The 20,705-nt window shown below is 44.9% G+C and overlaps 1 protein-coding gene across 2 annotated transcripts; it reads left to right on the plus strand.

The window, feature by feature from the left end:
* The first annotated feature begins 415 nt into the window (after positions 1–415).
* Positions 416–17,543, plus strand: MCM10 (minichromosome maintenance 10 replication initiation factor). Of its 2 annotated transcripts, none has more exons than XM_059472370.1 (20): positions 416–494; positions 1,243–1,294; positions 2,080–2,400; positions 3,162–3,266; positions 3,838–3,972; positions 4,189–4,363; positions 5,043–5,208; positions 6,326–6,493; positions 7,834–7,950; positions 8,971–9,170; positions 10,089–10,189; positions 11,177–11,278; positions 11,378–11,495; positions 11,806–12,034; positions 12,834–12,993; positions 13,660–13,778; positions 14,642–14,755; positions 15,456–15,601; positions 15,811–15,853; positions 16,248–17,543. In XM_059472370.1, the coding sequence occupies exons 2-20, from the start codon at positions 1,288–1,290 to the stop codon at positions 16,329–16,331; spliced, it is 2,610 nt and encodes an 869-aa protein (XP_059328353.1). In that variant the 5' UTR covers positions 416–494; positions 1,243–1,287; the 3' UTR covers positions 16,332–17,543. The 2 variants fall into 2 exon arrangements, with proteins under 2 accessions (XP_059328353.1, XP_059328354.1); XM_059472371.1 differs by having other exon boundaries at positions 12,834–12,975.
* The last annotated feature ends 3,162 nt before the right edge of the window (positions 17,544–20,705 follow it).

Raw genomic sequence — 20,705 nt, forward strand, 5'->3', positions numbered from 1 at the left:
TTACAGGATGAGAGGACATGGCCTCAAGCTGCACGAGGGCAGGTTTAGGTTGGACAGTGGGAGCAATATCTTCACAGAAAGGATGGTTCCACATTGGAGTGACCGTCCCTGCAAATGTTTAAGGAAGTCCGGACATGGCAGTCAGTGCCGTGATCTAGTTGACAGGTAGTGATATAGGTTGGACTCGATAGGACTTTTCCAATCCCATCGATTCTGGGATCCCCACGCCGCCATCGCCCGCCCCTTCCCCTCCGCCCGCCCACAGCCAAGATGGCGCCGGCAACGCCGCCGCTGCCAGCACTAAAGATGGCGTGAGCGCGCATGCGCGGGAAGGGGCGGAGCCGCTCCGAATTCTGGCGGGTACTGGCGGCGGGCGCGGCGGTGAGCGGGGTGCGTGAGGGGAGCGGGAGAGCGCGGGGAGCGGAGCCATCCCGGGGCAGACGGCGATCCCCGGGCACACGGAGCCATCCCAAGGTACGGAGCCTGAGCCGAGGGTCGGGGAGCCCCGGGGGAGGGAGCCCCACAGGAGGTCGAGGTTCTGGGTGAGGGAGGCGGCCGAGCGAGGAGGGAACCGTGAGGGAAAAAGCGCGGGGTCCGCAGTGGTCACCGGCCTTCCCTGCTCGCGCGGGTTAAGCAGTGTTGCTGCAAATGAATATTTTGGAGCATGAGGAAACTATCAAAAGCGGACGAAACAAAAGATTCTGCAGCAGGAAGGTCTGTAAGCATAGTTCGAGTTTGGGTTTTTGACTCATTTGACCTCAGTGGATATCCCATCTTTGTTAGCCAAGCTTCCCTAGCCGATTCATGTCCGTGCTGTTTTATTTTTTCACGGACCTATGGAGAAGCTTGGGAGAAACGCTTTGAGAATAGCAACTGTTAGACTTTAATAACTAGTTAAATGCTAGTTGTAATTATGATGTACTCAGTGTAATTGGGTGAGGTGGAAATGGTTATTACTATGAGAATGTAGTAGGCATTTCTTAAATTCTATGTCTGTAATGGGCTTTTTTATATAAAAGTAGTGTCCTTACACTGCAGCAGGTTCAGCATGGGTCAGAGTTTTGATGTAGAAAATGTATGTGAGGGCTTTAAATTGAGTGGAGTTCTCATCTGTGGCTCTAAACAAAACCAAGCTGGAAGATTGCAAGTTGTCAAATAAGGAGCCTGAACACGATAACAATATATATTTCTAGATAAGGTATATATACTTTAACAGTATCACTTTTATTCTTCTCATAACAGAATATTTTTGCCTTGAGGAGCTCTTGAAGAAATCCTGGTGAAACTATGGACGGTAAGGGAGAAAATTCTCTTCCTTTGGCTGGGAAACTTTTCTTCTTATCAGCCTGTTAGCTAATAAGTTCAGGTGTTCAGAAAACCTGGTGAGGCTTTTAGCAAAGGAATTAACACTCCACTGAGTTTATTTGCTGAGTCCTTTGAGGTTGCCTCTTGCTTTCTTTATTGTCACTTTTCTGTTAGGCTGCTCTTTGCCTTCCCTGGTTTGGTGTTTTCCTCATCAGCACAGGCTAAATCAGTTTCTTGGTTTGCTCAGATTTTCATTCCTGCTCTGTCACATTCCTCTCTCTGTACTTATCTCTTCTCCATTTTTCTCCCTATTTCTTCGTTCTCCTCGTTTTTCCAGGAGCACACTGTAACCTGTAAGATGCTTTGTTGCCTGCCTTGCATATCCCTCTTCTCCTTCCTTTGGCAAAAGCCACATGAGTGTCTCTGTTGGCTACATGTTTACAGGTTCCAGGCTTTTCAGTGGAACAGCAGCTGCTGTTTGAGGAACTGCAGAGGAGGAAAAGGCAGTGCTGAGCAGCTGGCAAGTTTTCTGCTGACTTGCCAGCCTGTGCCACGAGCTGAGAGCATCTGCAACTACATTTCCACCTGGCCTCACAGCCAGAAGCTGCTCTAGATGCCTTTAGTTAAACCTGAAATGTTTGGGTTTTTTTTAATGCTGCTTGCTGCTCTGATTTAGTTTCAGTTGTCATTAGCTTGTAATCAAGGTGTCTTGGATGTTTTTTCCTTAGCAGATTTTCTTTCACTTGACAGAAATAACTCTGATTTTTGCCTTAGGTGATGATGACTTGGATCTGCTGGCTTCTCTTCTGGAAGAAAATGAAGCACCTGAGGAGGGGAATTCTCCTGAGGAGGGAGATGCTCCCGAGGATGAAGATGGAGAACCAGATGAGTACGATGAGCTCTTTGATGCAGAAGATGATGCATCCTACACTGAGGAGGCTGATGCTGAGGACAGCACGATTGATGAGCAGAAGGAGAACTTGGCTATGCTGTTTGGAGATGTAGAGGACCTGGTGGAAGAGGAGGAGGCAGAGAAAGCTGTCCCCACTTCAGCTCCCAGTCAGGCAAAGGAGAAAACCAATGAAGAACTGCAAGGTTTCTGCAACAGCATCTTTGATCTGTTTTGTTTGATATATTCTGTCTCTAGAGAGCTAGAGGGCAGGAGGTATGGCCTGCCCCTTCTTGATGAGGGCTGGAGAGGAAATACTGAAAGGCCTTATGAAAGTTTCTTAGATCAGTTTTCAGCACCCAGTGGCCAAACTCACCAAACCTGTTTTCCCAAAAGAAAGACAGAGGACTAAATAAGCCAGGGAGACTGAGAGAGCTGTGCTGAGTAGCACAGGGAAGGTTACCTGTGCCTTGTCTGATGCAGAGCAATATTGCCTCAGTCTTTGGGGCATCAGATATCATCCTGGCATCTTTCACCAGCACACCAGTCCCTTCCCCCCCAGGATTATTGCCAGGAGGTTCTGTCCCACCAGTATGGAAGCAGAGCTTTCCTGTGTCCAGGCTGTGTTTTTGATTAGATCAGGAGGTACTTTATGCTAAGGAGTGCAATCATCAGCCATTTAAATTGTCTCATGGTGAGCAGAAAAGTTTTATTTAACATGGGAAGGAACACACCACAATTAAGTAAAATATTTTTATGAGAGGACCCAGCTCCAGGTTCCATAGAAAAGTTTGCCTTCACTATGAGTTATGTAGAATCAAGTAAATCTGCACTATGACTCAAGTCTTCATTTAAGTTTCCATGATGCAGTAAAACTGCCAGACTTCCAGGGATCTCATAAATCCCTGTGTGCAATGGCTTCCTGCTGTCTTCATTATTATCCTTTTTCTTCTCCTTTCTTTCCTAGCTGAGCTGAGAAAATTGCAAGAGCAGATGAAGACGTTACAGGAGCAGTTGCAGAAGACTGCTCTTGGGCAGCAATCCAGTTCAGGCCCTGAGAAGAAAACCCCTGGTAATGAAACTAATTAAATGGATTTATGATTTATTGGCTTACCCATGTGAGTTTACAGGCAGGACACTTAAAGTAATCCTGAAGCAGGCACTAAGTAGCAAGGAGGAGTGGTGATCTGGTGTGTTCCCACACAGCTACAGATGAAATCAGTTTTGGTCTCTGCATCATGGGTTAATTCTGCATTGGGCAGGTTTCATGACAAAGTGCTCCAGTCCCTTTTTACTGGCAGATGTTGGTAAACCCAGTATATGCAGCTGTGTTTGTTGCTAGAGTGTGCTGGATGTAGTAATGAAACTTCATGGAAAGATTGCTGCAACAGTTTGCAAAGCAGGGGATGTTTCTACTTTCCACAGCTTTGAGGTTGCAGTGACATCCAAAGTCTTAAGCTGTCGTGGGGAAGAGTCTTTGGCACTTTTTCAGCTGTTGCATTTCAGCTGATAACTTCAGCTGAAAGGTTGCCATGTGGGGCACTGACTTGGACTTGTTATTCAGGAATTACATAGTTTGGAGCAGTGCTTAGAGTCTAAGTGCAAATCCTGAGGTCTCATAGGATTTTTGTTCCCTTGGCCAGGTAAATCTCCCTGTCCACCCTTAAAGGAAAGGAAAGCTCAGAAGCTGCAAGAGTCACCATGCTTCTCAGCCCAGCTGGGCAATCCTTTACCACCAGCCAAGCAAGGAAGGCAGAAATCAAAAGCAACCTCAGCAGGTACCATTCCCAGTCTACCTTTTACTAAAGCCACTGAGCTTCTGTCAAAAGCTTACAGTTCCCAGAAGTGGTGTGGACACATCCAGGACAGTGTTGCACTACCCAGTGTACCAGGAGTGGTCTGGTCACAGTGCCAGAGAGCTTGTTAATTAATTAATAAGTTAATTATTTCATTCTTTGTAATGGGAGCTATGCCTTTTTTTCTTCTTCAACAAGAGAACAAGATTCCTCCTCCACGGCAAGTCCTCAGTCTGGCGTTCCAGCCTCTCCAGTCTGCTGTAGGGAACACCCCCAGTAAGGTGGCCAGAGAGAAGACTCCTCAGGTGCCTGCATGCTCCAGCACAACCACACAGCCAGTGTCTGTAGAAACCTTCTCAGGACTGAGATTAAGGTCAGCAGCCCAGCTCTGAGCCCTATCTGGGGACAACCCCTCCAGTAAAGGCAAAGAAAACACCATGTATATGTTAACCATGTCAGATTAGTCACTTGTCATGAAGGGATGTAACACAAAGCCACAGCACTGGCTGGTAATCAGTAATCATGTAACAGTGACTTTTGGCTCAGTACCATGTTTCTGTTTTCACCTCTGCTCTTTTCTAACAGAAAAGCTCTAATTTCATTAGCACTGCCTTCCCTGGGATATCCTCAGTGGCAGAGCAGGGAAGCAGTGGCCATGTGCAAAGCCCAGCTGAGCTCCAGTTGAGCCAGGTTTTGCTGCACACAGAAGCCTCAGGAGCCACTCACCATTCCTATACTCAGTGTGGCCACAAGAGGACTCTGAATCCTCACGGTGTCCTCACCAGAGGACCAGAGCTGCATTCCCAGCTCAGTCAGCCATTCCTGGTTAGTCTGAAATGAGCAGAGTTCATGTAGGCTTGGGGCTGAGTTGCAGTGCAGTGTTATCAGTAGCTTTCTGATTTGGGGGTTTTATTTCAAGTGACCTCAGGGTGAAGCAAGGCACAGAGGTGTTTTGCAGGAAGATGATGTCTCCCCAGGGAAGTGCTGGTTGGTTTTCACTGTGCATTGGTGCCAATGGATGTGTTGTCTTTTACCTCTTTCACTGGATGTAGAAAACCCCGGGTGTCTTCAGCGGAAATGGACAGGAAAATGGCCAACAGGAAACTCATCCGACTGTCTCAGCTGAAGAACAAGCTTGCTACTGAGAATCTGGAGGAAATAGACTGGGTAACATTTGGAGTCATAGTGAAGAAGGTCACTCCTCAGAGTGCAAATAATGTAAGTAACTTCATTGTATCCCTTGCTCAGTTCAAGTGAAATGCTGGTCATGTTTCCTGAGGAACTTTCCTAGATCTTCAACTTAATCAGCCAACTTCATGAAGTGCGGGGGTCCCAGTTGTGGGTTCCTCTGGGTCTGGATTGAAGACACTTGAGATGGGATTTCATGTTCAGACTTAGCTGTTTATTGTTTCTTACCAGTAAAACAGTCTCACTGCTGTGAGTTTGGCACCTTTTCATTAGAAGGCACAAAATGGCCAACAATCTCTTGTTACAAGGTCTTTTAAAGCTAAACTATCCAACTAAGAACTGACACCAAATTATTTTCCCCTTTACCCCAATAACTGATCCCACAGAGCCCACAATGGGGACTTTCCTGCCCAATTACAAAATGCCAGCCAAACCCATGGAGAAGAAGGAAGAAGGAGCACGAAGAAGAAACCCAGGATGGCACCCTGTGCCCTCCATCTTGCTTCCATCCACTACATACTAAAAATCCCAAAACCTCAATTTCTCACCAAGTGATACACCTACACTGCTCTCTATAATCTATTGCACACTTTTGTGGATTCCAGTCTATCTTGAAGTCTGGGAAACTTTCTCCATGAATGAGGGTCAAAGTCAGGGCTCCCCTGGAGGTCAGGGCTCCCCAGAGCAGACAGAGATATTTCCAGTGCCCTGGGTTTCCACAATGTAGTTAATGGAAAACTTCTGTAGTAAAGATCTTGGCTTGTCTGGTTTCATCCAGTATTGTTTGTGTCCTGTAGAAAGTAATTGATGAAACAGATCTGGATATGCCATAGTTTTGTGTGTTCACTGGGGTAAAAACCTCTTTATTCAACAAACAAGTGTGCTGCCCAGTTTGATATCAGAAAGGTTGATAGGGTAGCAGCAGAATTATTTGCTATTTTGGCCTTTAGGAACCCAAGAACTGACAACATGGATGGCTGGAGATACTGTACGTAAGCTCTACTGAGGTTACAAATTGTGCTTTTCTAAATCATGAAAACCTTGGGAGGGGGAAGCCAGAGTATCTGTTTAAAAGAAGCAGCCAGAGGGGACCCAGCCAGTGTGTGCAGCACAGCTGGAAGGAAAGGGGATGTCTGTTCTGTTCCAGGGCAGGACCTTCAGCATCTGGCGGCTCAACGACCTGCGCGACCTCAACGAGTGCGTCTCGCTCTTCCTGTTCGGCGAGGTCCACAAGGAGCACTGGAAGACTGAGCAAGGCACAGTTGTTGGCCTGCTCAATGCCAACCCCATGAAACCTAAAGAAGGCTCAGATGAGGTGAGAGGATTTTTCATTCAGCTGTAGATAAAAACCTATAGATGAACCTTTTCGTATTTGGCTGAGATTTCACTTTATAGCGCATCTTCAGGTTGAAATTGCAGCAGTCTGCCCAAGAGTTTGAATTGCATTGCATGGTGTATATCTGCTCCTGGCCTCCTGGGAGACTGAACTTCAAGAAGTCCTATTAAGCATTTAAACCTAGAGTTTATTCCATTTTTAATCTGCTCTTGATAGCAGTTGGCTCTTCCACAAATATAGAGAGTGTATTTTCATTTCAGTTTATTCAGCTACTTCAGTGTAACACCTATTTCAGCCTAGAGGTCTCTCAAAGCTGAAAAAGGTGGGGAAGCACATTTTCTCTCTTCCAATTCAAGCATGAGATATGTTTTCAAAATGTTTCTGGTTCAAAAATCACAACAGAGAGGCAGCAATATTTGATTTATTAAACAAACAATGTGTTATGTAAATATATGTCAGCTGATACATAGTAGTTCACTTGCTTAATTGATTATTTATAAATGCAGAACATGCAGAACATTTAAGATGGCTTCATTTTGCTAATAAATTAATATATTTTTAATTGCACTGGAATGGAACCTGTTTCCAGTTACTTCTGTCAAGGGGAATTTCAGTCTAGTAGCTGATCATGTAGTGTTCTGCATGTTAAATTCTCCAAATAGAAAAATGAAGGCTCTCATTAATTGTCTTTTAAGCTATATAATTGCTTAAATTAGCATGAATAAGCAGTAGATAGTCCCGTTGGTGAGCAGAAAGGCACACCAGATTTAATAGGAGGCTGCATTTAACTGTCAAGAATGGCTCTTCCCAGCTAAAATGTTCACATTTATTACTGCATTAAAACTGACTTCTGAAATTGTCCCTTGGCTACAGACACAATCCCTGTTGTATCTGGTTGTGTGAAGCAGACACTGTTCTTGCACAGGACTCAGTTTTGATCAGACCAAGACATTTGGAGAAGGACAGAGAGCCCTGGTACAGCTCTTCCTCCCATCCCTTGCTGGATGTGGGGGTCATGGTGGTATCAGAGCCAGGGAGCTGCACAGGAGCATTTACAGCACAATTACAACTGCCTTAGGTGTTCTTTGGTTTCCTGAGGCTCTGAGCATAGAACTTAAATGCCTTTCTTCTCTTTGTGAGAAATAAATTCATTTTTTAATTTTTAACTGAGTAATTTCTCAATCTGAATAGGACCTGTCACTTCCTTAAGCTAGGCCTGCATTTTAAGACTACATTGTTAGTACCAGAGGTACTGAGCCAGATCAGGGACAAACCAGTGATAAAGAGGTCTAACCAGGAGTGTTCTGTTTTCTGTCTAGGTGTGTCTGTCCATTGACCATCCCCAGAAGATCCTCCTCATGGGAGAAGCTCTGGATATGGGCACCTGCAAAGCCAGGAAGAAGAATGGTGATCCCTGTGCACAGATTGTGAACCTGGTCTGTATCTCAGTGGTCAGGGCATTCCTAAGCTGTTGGTGAAAATCTGGCTGCTGATTTTGTACTGATACTCTGACTTTTTTACTTGTTTCTGGATCTTGACTTGCAACTAACTAAAGTGGGTGGAGAAAGTGAGAAATGAAACCCAGAGGAGCTGTGTCTGTGCTGTCACTGTGCAGGGGATTTCCCTAAATGCCAGGTTGGTGCTGCAGTGAAAGGAGATGGTCCTGACCCATGATGCCACACCCTTTCACTTTCCTTTGCTCCAGTGCAAGCTTCCATGCACTGCACTAGAAAACTCATCCAGAGAAAAGCAACACAATATTTTTTTTGGGAATGGCTATTTTTTGGAATGATTTCACCCAATGAGCTCCCTTGTCCAGGATACCTGCAAACTGTTAGGATACTTACACTTGAATATGGGGCACTGGAAATGAGAGAAAAAAGTTTTGGGATCCTTCTTTTAGGACATTACTGACTTGTAGTAGTTTAAAGGATTGTGCATTATGTTACTTCATGGCTATGGTGATGCCATGATACCTGAAAGGAGCCTTGTCTGAGTCAGAAGGGTTGAAGATAGTAGGGTATCAGAAGGAGGAGAAAAAGTGAAGGAATGAAGAACTGGGAAGAAGAAAACTAGAGAAGGTAGTTGTAGCCAATCAAGACTGTGATTGCAGACCTACTTTAGGAGCAGTCTATGCAGACAATACATAAAACTGAGTAGAGTCAAGAGTACAGAATCTGGGCAAGATGTCCTGGGTGGGAAATGAGTTGACTTTGAGGAATGGCCTTAAAATTCCTTGATGCACAGGTTTGTTTCTAGTGATTAGTACAGGCAATTTTAGCTTTGTTTTTTGTTGCTCAAGTATGGGCATATTTTTGCTTAGTTGATCAAATGCCGGAGTACCACAGTGGAGATGTTACTTCATTTTAGCCATACCAGGATGCACATGGGTGAGAGGATTGAAGGGAATTGTAACTGCTGGTGTTGTGTAACAGGCTCCTCCTGTTTCTTTTCAGAATGACTGTGAATACTGTCAGTACCACATCCAGTCCCAGTACAAGAAGCTCAGCTCGAAGCGGGCAGATCTGCAATCCACCTTCTCTGGGGGCCGCGTTCCCAGAAAAGCCGGTCGGAAAAATCCCACTTTGAAGGAGAGGCTGTGCCAGGATGGGTTTTACTATGGAGGAGTCTCTTCAGCAGCATATGCAGCCTCAGTGTAAGATAAACCATTTCTTTCCCTTGCTTTTGAACAGAATTTCCCAGAATTACATATAGAAGGGAGTCTGAAGCTATGTCTAAGGGAATCTGTTCATTTAGAGAATGCCTTTGCCTTAACTTTTACCAAGCAGGAATAAAGCCCCACACTTGGCATAATCCTACTGGCCACACAGGGTGGCAGAGCTGCTGTTTGACAGGAAAATTTTAAGTTGATACTAAGATGTGGTAAGGGTTGTTTTTACCTCTACATTAATACTGTGGTGTGAAGCCAGGCAGCTTTGTGTAGATTAATGGACTTTGAGATCATGAGATCCCAAGAATTTGAGTTTGAGATTGTAACTGTATTTTCTTATGGCTTACTGTATTTAATCCCAGAGTCAGTGTTTTCTGTATTTCCTCATGTCTTCCCTGGCTGAAATAATACAGTGTCACTCTGGGCTAATGAGGAAACAGGACTGACCAAGATCAGTATGCATCTCATAGGGGTCAGGTCCTTTATCCAGATCCCATGAAGACAGCTGTGGAAAGAAGAGTCACAGCTGGATCCAGCCCTGTGCTTGGACACAGCTTTTATTCCCTTACCACTGCCCTCTGACACCTGGTGTGACTCCACAGTAATGAAGCAATTCCACCCTTCTTTCCATCCCTGGAACAACCTGTGAGCAAAGCAAAGCTTTGATCTATGTTTAGCTTTCCTGTAATGCACAGGAAATACATATCTCAACAAAGGGAGAAATAGGAGATCCTAAACATTATGCTGGAATTTGGATTTAGATTCACATCCTTAGAAAAACCAGACAGCTGGTCCTTAAGGGTGGCTGAAGTTTTGTTGTAGCACTGGGCTAGTATTCAGGCTTCTGTCCTTGCTCTAAGTATGGGAAAACTCTGATATTCTGGATTTGTTTCCTCTTTCTAGTGCTGCAGCTGCTGTGCCAAAAAGGAAGATTCAAACCACTCTCTCCAACCTGGTCGTGAAAGGATCTGATGCAATTGTCCAGGAAACCAGGCAGAAAATTGGTACCCAATTATTCAAGTGGTCTCTTCACTCTTTAGATGTTTCCAGCTTGATGTGTAGATGTGTCCCAGGGCCTTCTAGTCACTAACTGAACCTGGCAGTCACTTTGCTGCAGAAGGGGTCATTTGCTTCCTCAGTTGGTCAAAACTCCTCTTCCCCCTTTAGATCACAGTTTCAAAGCAAATGTAATAAGCAACTGTGTGGCTTCATGCATCGTTTTTTCATCAGTGCCCCCAAATTAAGTCTCCTGTTCTGTCTTTGGACAGTGACAGAAGATCTTTGCCAGATTAATGGGAATTGGAAGTTTTAAGAACTTTGAACCAGAGGATTTATTTTATTTGATTAAAATAAATTACTTCTGCCACCTTGAAAGCTTCTAAGGAATACTAAGTATAAATCAGTCGGGTCTGCAATGCAGGCAACCTCCTGAGAACCCACCTTGTTTCCAGTGCTTTTGTGTCAAAGCATGTTCCTTTTGTAGCCCCTGGCATGTCATCAGTCTTCTCTGCCTCTGTTTTGTTTCTGTAAAGCATTTAATATTACACTCTTTATGCTCCTTGGACAGCAGGTGACAGGTTATTCAAACTGTGTTCTAGGTGTCACTTAGACTTATTTACATCTTTCAGTTCCATCTGTTGGTTGCCTCCATTTCAGACATCATAGTGTATGTCCACAGCAGCTTTTGGCTGCTCTGGATTCTCCAGGGATAAAGTGTGGAGCCTTCAGGATCCTAAAAACAGGAATGGTGGGAGTAACACAGACAGCCAGGGCTGATGAGGATTTGATTGAGTTGCTGAAGGGATAGAAATGTTTGTGACAAATGACAAGACCTTGGGCAACCAAATATAATGTAAAGGTTGGTCTTGCTTTGAGGAGTGCTCAGCTGACCTGCAAGGGTTTCTTCCAACCTAGACAAGTTTACATCTCAGAAGCCAGGCCTGCTTCCCATCCTCAGGTCAAATCTGTTCTATTTCTGCTCCTCCACTCAGGTGCAGCAAAGAGACCCATGCAGTGTTCTGAAGAGTTCAGGGAACTGCTGGCACAGCCAACTTTTGGGGCACGAAACCTCTGCAAGCACTGGACCAAAACAGGTATTGTCCTTTTGCCTGAAGGAAGACCCACTCCTAAAATCACTTTACCTCCTTCTGAACAAAGTGGCCTTTTGATTTTGCTTTATTATTTTTTCCCAGATGCTGAAAAGAAGCAAGGGGCAGATTTCCAGTCTATCTCTGCTTCAGCACTGCTCAAGCAACAGAAACAGAAATTGCTGGAGGCCAGAAAAAAGCGATCTGAAGAGATTCAGAGGCGGTAAGACACACACTGGCTTTCACAGGAAGGTTCTGTGTTTTCACTTCTTCTCAGCTTTGTGTGATGTCTGTCTCTGATTTGAGCTTTGAAAATAATTGGTCTTGTTCAAGTCACTCTTGATTTCAGTGACCCAGTGAGTCCTTTACCAGTCTTGTTTTCTTCTGAATGCCAAAATTGCTGTGTGTTTCTTTTAGCAGTTAAAGGCCAATTAGCAAAAAATCATAGCCTGCATCCCCCTCCTATTTGTTTCTTATACCTTTCTCTCTGTGATTTATGTCTCTAATTGAATGAATTATTCTTGTCTTACGAGGTTTCTCCAGAACACAAGTAAAGCCAGCACTCCTGCTCTCCCATCCTCCTCCAAACAGACTTCCCTCCATTCCCCAGTGCCTGGGGCAGAGTTTCCCAAAGCTGCAAAAATGTCAACTCCTCAAAGGCCCAGGCTAGGCACAGGCTTCTCAGAAGGAGAAGATATCCTCTTCTTTGACAAGTCTCCTCCTCCAAGGCCAAAGCTGGACAGCTTGGCAGAAGCCAAAAAGGTACCAGCTCTTTGGATCTTTAAAGTATTAAACAGAGGTTAAGGGAAATTTGGTTTGTGATAGAAGAGGAGTCTTTGGTCAGCTCAGTTCTGGTGTTAGTGAAGTTTCTCATTTATGGGATCACTCTGGCCATATTCCAGCACACAGGATACCTGTCAGTGCCAAAGTCCATGCTGCCATCTTGCCTTCAGTCAGTCTTTTAAGGGAAGGGATTTGTGCTGAAAATCCCTGGAGTGCTAAACTCTGGCACTGCTAGTGCAGTGTATTGCAGGTGTTTTGTTTGACAGGTGGGTAAGCAACTGGTTTAGTTGTGTTGTGCCATGAGTCTGGATAATTTTGTTGTCCAGCCAAAACAGACTGCATCTTTTTTTGGTAAAAATATTTTCATTTGTTTGTCAAAGAAACTTCCAGCTACAATGAGAAAGTCTTAGCATTCTGGGACTATGAGAAGGAATAGTTGTAATAAATTTTCTATTAGTTCCTAATTATTAGGAATTTATGTGGAAATCTCACTTGATTTGATTTCTCTGAAAAACTTACTGATGTGTGAAGCAGGTAAAGCTGAGCTGCAGAGACACCAGGCCTGGTAACACCTGTGGAGAGGTGATTTCTGCTTTGGGAAATCACAAAAGGTTGGGTGTGTGTCAGAGCTGGGAATTCTGCTGGGCCTCTCTCCAGGCAGCTCCATGCTCAGGCCAGTGGATGTTTTCCCAGCTGACAGCCTTTCTCTGCTAGTTCTGGAATCAGGAGCTGGAGCCAGCCAGGCCACAAACATTTCCCTGCTCTTTCTGTTTTCCAGCTGGCTGCCATCCGGCGACTGCGAGCAAAAGGCCAGATCCTCCCCAGAACAGACCCAAACAGCGTCAAGAGGAAACGGGCTGATGCTGAGGATGTCCTGGAAATTGTTGAAAGGGTTGAGAAAAATGTTGCTCAGCCACAAGGTGCAGAAGCACACAGTGGTATGTGCTGTTAGCTTCTAGAACAGAAAAATGTGCTTCTGTCCTACTGACACAGCAGGAGTTGCTGTGGGTTAAGGATTTAATTGCTGTGCTAAAAAGAGGCCAAGTCAGGTCTGTTTGGAACTTCAAGGGTTTGTTGGAAACACTAAAAAATCTCTAACCCTGTGGAGAAAGTGTGAGATGTGATCTCTGATATCTCCCTGTGCTCATCTCTGTTCCCTTTCTTCTGGCACTTGAGCATCTGCAGTGCAAGGCTGACTTCACCAAGGGAAAACAAGAACCCTCCCACCTGGGAAGGTTTCTGATTTTTTTTGTGGGAACTTGAGTTTGCCTGCTGGTGATTTACTGTGTGATCTTGGATGAATTGTTTAATTCCCTTTAAAGTTTCTTCATCAGTCAGTGAGGGAACATTGCTTACATTCCTGGGAGCAATGTGAAAATTCCTAGTACAGTGCTTTGAAAGAAGATACAATGTTATTTTTTAAAAATACTTTTATTTTTTCTGAAGCCGTATTTGAACTTGTTTTCATGTTCCCAAACTATGAAAGGCTGCTGTTTGACCTGAACATCTGCCTGAGAGACCTGAGACTTCCAAAATCTCCTGCAGTGAGCAAGTTCAGCCACCACAGCCTTGTTTTGTAGGACTGAACCTTTTTGTCTCTCTAGAAATGGATGACCTGGAACCTGCCCAAAAGAAACGGCGTGAGCAGCTGGCCTATCTGGAGTCAGAAGAGTTCCAGAAAATCCTGAAGGCCAAGTCCAAGCACACAGATGTCCTAAAAGAGGTATGGCCTCCATCCAGCTGTGACTGAGAGCTTAGAACTAGGAGCTGAGTGGACTCCTCATGATTTCAGCTAGAAGCAGACACCCAGCATCTCACAGGCTCCAGACTGTCCTGAGGAGCAGGGCTGGGTGTCTCTGGCACACAGGGCACAGTGCCTGCAGGTCAGCACTGCTGCCATAGCCAGGGTAAGGCCATGTTGCCAGTTGACACCAGTTTTATTGTTGTGTTTGGAAGAATCAGTGAAGTTTCCTATTGGTGGGTAATCAAAGAAATCCCTCTGCCTTAAAATCAAATGAGCCACATGCCTGTTTTGTCCCTCATTACTTGACATCTTAGCCACATAAAGCCAGCTGCCACCTTCATCTGGGGCTCATGTCAGCTGTGAAATGCCATCAGCTGCCCTGCAGAGCTGAGGGGTTGGGTTTGTCACCCTGGGAGTCTCTGCTGAGCACTTCCCCAGGGTTACAGCACTTCCAATGGCACAGGGCTCGTCTTGGACTCTTATTGACAAGTCACAGTTGTTTTAAGGTCTTCTGGGGAGTAATATTTTGGCTAAGAACCCATTCCATTAATTCCATCTGCCTCCCTGACTTCTCTGCACTGTCCTCATGGCTCAGTGCTCATTTCAGTACTTCCTGCTGCTGTTAAACCTTCCCACTCTGCATTTCAGAGCTGGCTTGTGTCAGTGCTGTGAGCTACAGCACGTGTACAGTAATGGATTGTTTGAAACAAGAGATGTTGTGTTTCTCTGCTCCCAGGCTGCAGTCTGCTTCAAGCAGGCCTGATAATAATTTGCCCTAAGGCCATTTATGGAGTGGCTTCTCCCCTCTTTGTGTCCTCACAGCACATTTTGTGTGCCCACAGGTTGAGGCTGAACTGCAGGAGAAATACTTTCAGCCCCTGGTGAAAAAGGAAGAACTGGAGGAGAAGATGAGGAACATTAAAGCAGTGAAATGCCGAGTTGTGACATGTAAAACAGTGAGTGAAGGGGAGCCAGGGTACCAGCAGGGGAGTGGAACATGGATCCTACAAAATGGTGCAGGTCTATCCTGCAGACTCCCATCTGCCACTCTCTTGGCTGTGGTCCAGGGCAGGGATTGATGTTTTGTTCCTCATGCCTGTTGCTGAGAGCAGCTCAGAGTGACTGAGACATGGCAAGGCTTCAGTGCTGTGCTCAACATCTCAGCTCAGTGCTTATGCCAGTGGTTCCATGGGTATTGCTCTCCTGAATTTCTCTGTTTCTTCATGAAGTGCTTTGTACCAGGACCCTCAGTTCTCCATACTTCATGAAAACATTAACACTGGGTGGGAATTCACTATCTGCATTTCCAGGGACTTGGCCATCAGGAAGAGGAGTGGAGCTTTCTGACTGTCCCAAGTGTACTGAGAGAAAGGGAAGCATCCCTCCCACTTCCAAAGTTTCAGCCCCTGCTGAACTTTCCCTCTTGCTGCCTTCCCTGCCTGTTTTGGGATTGCACAGAGGGACTTGTGTCCCATGAAGTGCTGGGAGCAGGACCACAGGGTGGTGGCAAGGGGAGGATGGCTGTGACAAAGCTTGGGGTGGTGATCAACTGCTGGGCTCCTCAGGATGGGAGAAGACAGGAATGCTTTCCTCTGAACATTCAGCTGCTGCCAGTCCCCAGAACAGGTCTCATACACTCTCTCTCCTCCCTGACAGTGTAATTACACCTATTTCAAGCCTCTGGAGACCTGTGTGCAGGATAACCACAACTACCTCTGGCATGATGCCATCAAGAGATTTTTCAAATGTCCTTGTGGAAGCAGAGCTATTTCCCTTGACAGGCTTCCTAAAAAGCCCTGCAGGTAAGAAATGAGCCTCATGAAACAGTGACTGGGACTTAGGGACTGTCCCTTCACAAGTAACTTGTTGTGAGTCACAAAACCATGTCCTAAAAGGGGAATGTTATCCCTTGTGCCAAGGAGCCTGGGCTGGGTGTGGGGCTAATTTAGGATCCCCCATACTGTGTAGCAAGCACAGCACAGTGATCCTCACTTCCATCTTCATCTTGCAGTTACTGTGGCCTCTTCAAGTGGGAGCGAGATGGGATGCTAAAGGTGAGTGGGAGTGAGCACCTCAGCACTCTGGCTGCTTCCTGTGGCACTTCTGTCCCCTCTTTGCTTCTGTGCCCTGTCCCCCTCTTTGCTTCTGTGCCCCTGTGATCTCCCAGCAAAGCCAACAGCTCTGCATTCTGTCAGGTACACACAGGTGCCTGCAGGCTGTGTTATAGTGGAATTCTACTTTTTGCTTTCTGTTCTCAAAGCTTTGTTTTATTTACCCATGGGGAAATGGCATTTGAACAAAGTTGTAAGAATTCAGAATGTCAAGGTGCCTAGAGGGTCTGTCAGTGTTTAGTCAGGTAATTTAGCCCTACCACAATGTCTGCCAGAGAAGTGTTTGGGAGATCCTACCACACATTTAACTTCTTTTCTCCATGGTTCATGTTTCCAGGAGAAAAAAGGTCCAAAGATTGGTGGAGAAACACTTTTACCAAGAGGAGAAGAACAACCAAAGTTTCTCAACAGTCTTAAGTGACCTGGAGTTGATTTTTCCCTAACATATGGATGGATTTTTGTGTCTGAAACACATTTATACTGGACTGCCAAGAGGATTCAAGTTTTAGTGATGAATCAGTAGGGGAATCAGTTTTTGATAAAAAGATCATCTGCCAAGGGTCCACCAGGCTGCTGCATGGATACTGAACTTTGATATTTTTTAATTGACTGAAGAAGACTTCACGTGAAAGGCACAGTCGTGCCTGTTCTTTCCAGCTAACAACACCAGAGTGACCTCACTATTAGGTGACAAATCATCATGAATGGGAATGACTGTAGATTCCATAAGCACTTATGAAATTAATACCCTGATGTGTTCATGCCAACCTGTCTTCAGCTCTTGGACAGAAAGGGGTGTGAGAGGGTTGCAGGCACAGAGCATTCTCCATTGGCTTCAAAATTACTCACTCTGAACCCTTAGAAATAGATGTCAAACTGATATCCTGAGTGTCTTCTTGGCTTACCTGTTACAAAACCCTCCCAATGGCTTTGGCCCTGCAAGGCAGCAGTGTTTGTGCTGGAAACTCAGAGCTCCCTGTCCCCCAGCACCATCCACACTACACCTGTAGCTCCCACTTTGAAAAACTTTTTAATGAATATGGCACCACTTTGTGAGTGGTTTTAAAGAGCTGAGTGATTATATTTAAAGGTTTTTACCCTTTTTCTGGTATATTAAATAGTAACAGTAGCTGTGTCAGACCAAGCAGGATGAAATCTCCCTCCAAGAGGTGGCTCCTGGGAAATGCTGTCTCCATACAGGCATTTTTCATTGTAAGGAAAACCTAGGGCATTTAACCAGCTTTTCCTGGACCTGAGCCTTTTCCTGCCCAGTAGGATCACAGGATATTTTTAAGTGCCTAAACCCCCCCTAACCTTAGTGATTTGACCAAAGTGCCCCTAAACATCTCACATGTCCCAGTGGTCTTGTCAATGCCTCTTGTCTGCTTGCACAGGGGCTGGAAGAGCAAATTCTGTGAATGTTCATTTAGAGCAACTGGACAGATTCACCTCAGCATCCTGCAGCCCTCATCTCTTACTGGTGCTTTTATTGGTGCAGCTTTGCCTGTAGCATTGATTTCAGTCCCTGTTGGTACTATTTCCTGAGTGGGGTGTCACTGCTAGGGGACAGCATCAGTGACTGTGACATTGCTTGGCAATGGCCACGTCTCCTGTGGATCCCTCATTCAGAATAAACAGAGTACAGATTAAAACACTCCCTGGGTCTGCATGGTATTGCTCTGAGGAAGAGGATGAGTTGCTTCCTCAGCATCTTTGTTTTCTCACAAGCTGAGTGCTGAATCACCAAAAGGAACTGGTTTGTGGTCTGTAACTTCAGCTTTCATAGAATTTGCATAATTTCTCACCTGGAGTCCCCAAAACCACCATGGAATTTCACGCTGGTATCAGCCTTCAGCCAGCACGTTGAAAGCTTCACACTTTAGCCAGTTCCTGTCTCTTGGGCCCAAGGAAAGGAGATTCTGCAGAAATTAAAATGTCAAAGGAGAGTTAATGCTTTATTTTCATAAATGCCCCCAGGACTGGGATATGTAAGACATGTATCTCCATGGGAGTGAAAGCAATGCTGGTATGCAAAAATAGGATGAAGAAACCAAACCAGTTCCTTTGCTAAAGCTCTAGCAGAAAACGAGGAGTGGGGGAGATGGATGTATTGGAATCTGAGTGCCTCACTGTTCTGAGATGCTTTTCTTGTGCCAGAGCTTGCACTACTACCCCAATTCCTGCATACTCTGCTCTAAAAACAGGGAAGCTGGGATCACTCAGGGTGGTCACAGCAAGGAGAGGAGGAGAGCCTGGCAGGTGCTTTGCCCAAAGCTCTCTCCAAAATGGGCTTGGCCCAAACATCCTGCAGGAACAGCAGTTACTGGATTTTTGGGTGACTCTCAGCTGCAGCACCCCAATGTTTGCCTCAGACCCAGCACCTGCCTTTCCAGGGTTCACTTTGGTTATTCAGCCACACAAGCCTCAACAGAACTTCTGAGACACAGAAATAATCCAGTGCAGCCATTAAAGCTGGTTTTACTACAATTTAATCTTTATTTAAAAAAACAAAATAAAATCCACATTCTCCATCAGCTCTCCCAGTCACTTCCCATGTAAGCTCAAACTGAAACTGATTCACTGGTTGATTTTGTGCAGAAGAAGGATGTTAAAAACTTTAAACACATAATTACATATGGAATTTTATATTAGTATGATTTTACCAACTATATTATTGGTAACCTTACATTAATAGAGTATCAGCCCAAAAGTATATCAAGAGAATGACTAGAAAAAATAGGTAATGCACAACTCACCATATTATTATTAGGTAATCATTTGATTACTGCAGCAATCTGATTTTGTAGGTCAGGTTTTCTTTGAAGTCCATCAGGTGTTCAGCCTTGCTGCACCTATTTTGTATTAGCATGAAATACTTTTGTAATGCAGCATTTGGGACAAGTTCCTTACACAGGGGGCAAAAAGCACACGAATCTGGCTCGTAGGTTTTCCCTCCTGGTCTTTAGAGGTCACTTTAAAGATTTATTTATTTTTCCTTACACTACCTTTGCTCATTTCTTCCTAGCTACCTGCATTTAAAAAACCCACAAAACAGCAGCAACAGCAAACCTAGAGAGCAGCATCTTTGAGTGCAGTGTTTCCTGCTTCTTCCTGGTATGAGCAGATCTGTTTGGCCATAAAAACACCCATTAACTTATTCACTGTCTCTTCAAAGTCTCAAACAGAAATGGACAGACAACACTAAATGAAATTAAAAGCTACAAGCTCCAAGGCACAGAACCCTGCTTGGTGTAAGCCAAAAGGCTCATTGGATTGATGTGAGCAGAGAAGGTGCTCAGATGGGTGTTTTATAAACTATATCCTCTTCTTGCAAATCCAGTTACAGAGGGATTGAATAACAGCCTCTCCTATCTAAACACCTGCTGGCACAAGCCCATCCTACCTGAGTTGATTTCCACTGAAAATGCAGCAAAGAACGTGGATTAAATCAAATCTGGCAGCCCAGGGGTGGGAACAGTGATGAGTAGAGCTGGATCTGCAGAGCTCCTGGGCTGATTTCCAGGGATGTGAAGGGGCTGTCTGTGGAGCAAGGGTGCTTCTCCAGCACAGACAGGCAACAAGGAGCCTTATCAGCAGAAAGGCCAAAATTACTTGTGAGTTACAAGATAAGGTAGTGATTTAAGATTAGCACAAGGTCTGGAGCAGAAACCCTTTTATATTTTGCATGTCCAAATTCAATTACTTCTTTCTCCAGCTGCTCTTGGATCATGGTCTTAACATCCCTGTAGTAGCACTCTAAGCTGGTGAGGTGACAGCTGTGAGGACACTGGGCATCACTCACTGCCACTGATTATAAATGATTGCTGGAAAAGGATCTCCCACATCCCAGATCGGCTTAGAGCGTCAAATCTACTTTGAAAAAACTATAATGTAGTTAATTAAACTTGCTTTTCCTCCTCATTTCTCTTGCATGAAGCAAGACTTTGATCTACAGCACCAGAAGCCAAAGCTGGGATGCAAAATCCTTCCTTTGGCACCTACCCAGTGACTTCACATCAAAGCGCTCGGCGTGCAACCGCTGTCAGCAAGGTCAGGAGTCAGACTAAATCTGACATTTCTGAACTGTTAGTCTGGAAAATAGCACATAAATTCTGAGCAGAAGATCTTCTCTGTGTTTATTGTCTTTTACCAAGCTGCAGGAAGCCTTTGTTTTCAACACATGTGAAATGTCAAGGCAGGAAAAAAATGTGTCTGAAACACTGGGGCTTCATGCAACTGCAGATGGCCAAATAAGCAGCCAGATGTCTAATTTTTATATGGTCCTTTTTGAAAATTGGATGCTGCTATTAAAAAAAATGTCCAAGAAGGGCTAACATGGTTAAAATAACCTGCAGGAACATGAAGTTAGTTGGAAAGGTTTTAGGATCATCAATTTAGTACCTCCAACATGTGAACCTGAACACCTATAGCAAACCAAATTGTAAGAAAGATTCTACCAAGCCAGGGCTAAACTAAAACACACTATTACCAAAATAAATATTTTGCTTTTAATTTGATTCAATTCAAGCAACTTTTCTAATAGGGTAAGTGCTGCTTCACCAAAATACCTAGCAACCCAAGCATTTCATCAGGTTCTGCATTTCCCTGCCTCTTGAAGCTCTGCCTAACAGATTTAGAAGTTTATTTCTCAAAGTGTTATTGCTACAGAGGAGGGATCCAGCAACACCACACATCCATTCTGGGAGAATCCAGCTTCAGCCAGCTGTTCTGCCCAGCAGAGAGCACAGCCTGCCCCAGAGGGAGGTTACCCAACAGGGTGTGGGAAGGAATGAGG

Source organism: Ammospiza nelsoni, chromosome 5 (assembly GCF_027579445.1).
Source record: "Ammospiza nelsoni isolate bAmmNel1 chromosome 5, bAmmNel1.pri, whole genome shotgun sequence".
Classification (NCBI taxonomy): domain Eukaryota; kingdom Metazoa; phylum Chordata; class Aves; order Passeriformes; family Passerellidae; genus Ammospiza; species Ammospiza nelsoni.

What these genes read in the sequence shown, in the direction of transcription:
- MCM10 (XM_059472370.1), top strand. An exon ending in AGGTGCAGAAGCACACAGTG is followed by an intron (nt 12,994 to 13,659) that starts GTATGTGCTGTT and finishes TTGTCTCTCTAG; the next exon opens with AAATGGATGACCTGGAACCT. An exon ending in AGCGAGATGGGATGCTAAAG is followed by an intron (nt 15,854 to 16,247) that starts GTGAGTGGGAGT and finishes TCATGTTTCCAG; the next exon opens with GAGAAAAAAGGTCCAAAGAT.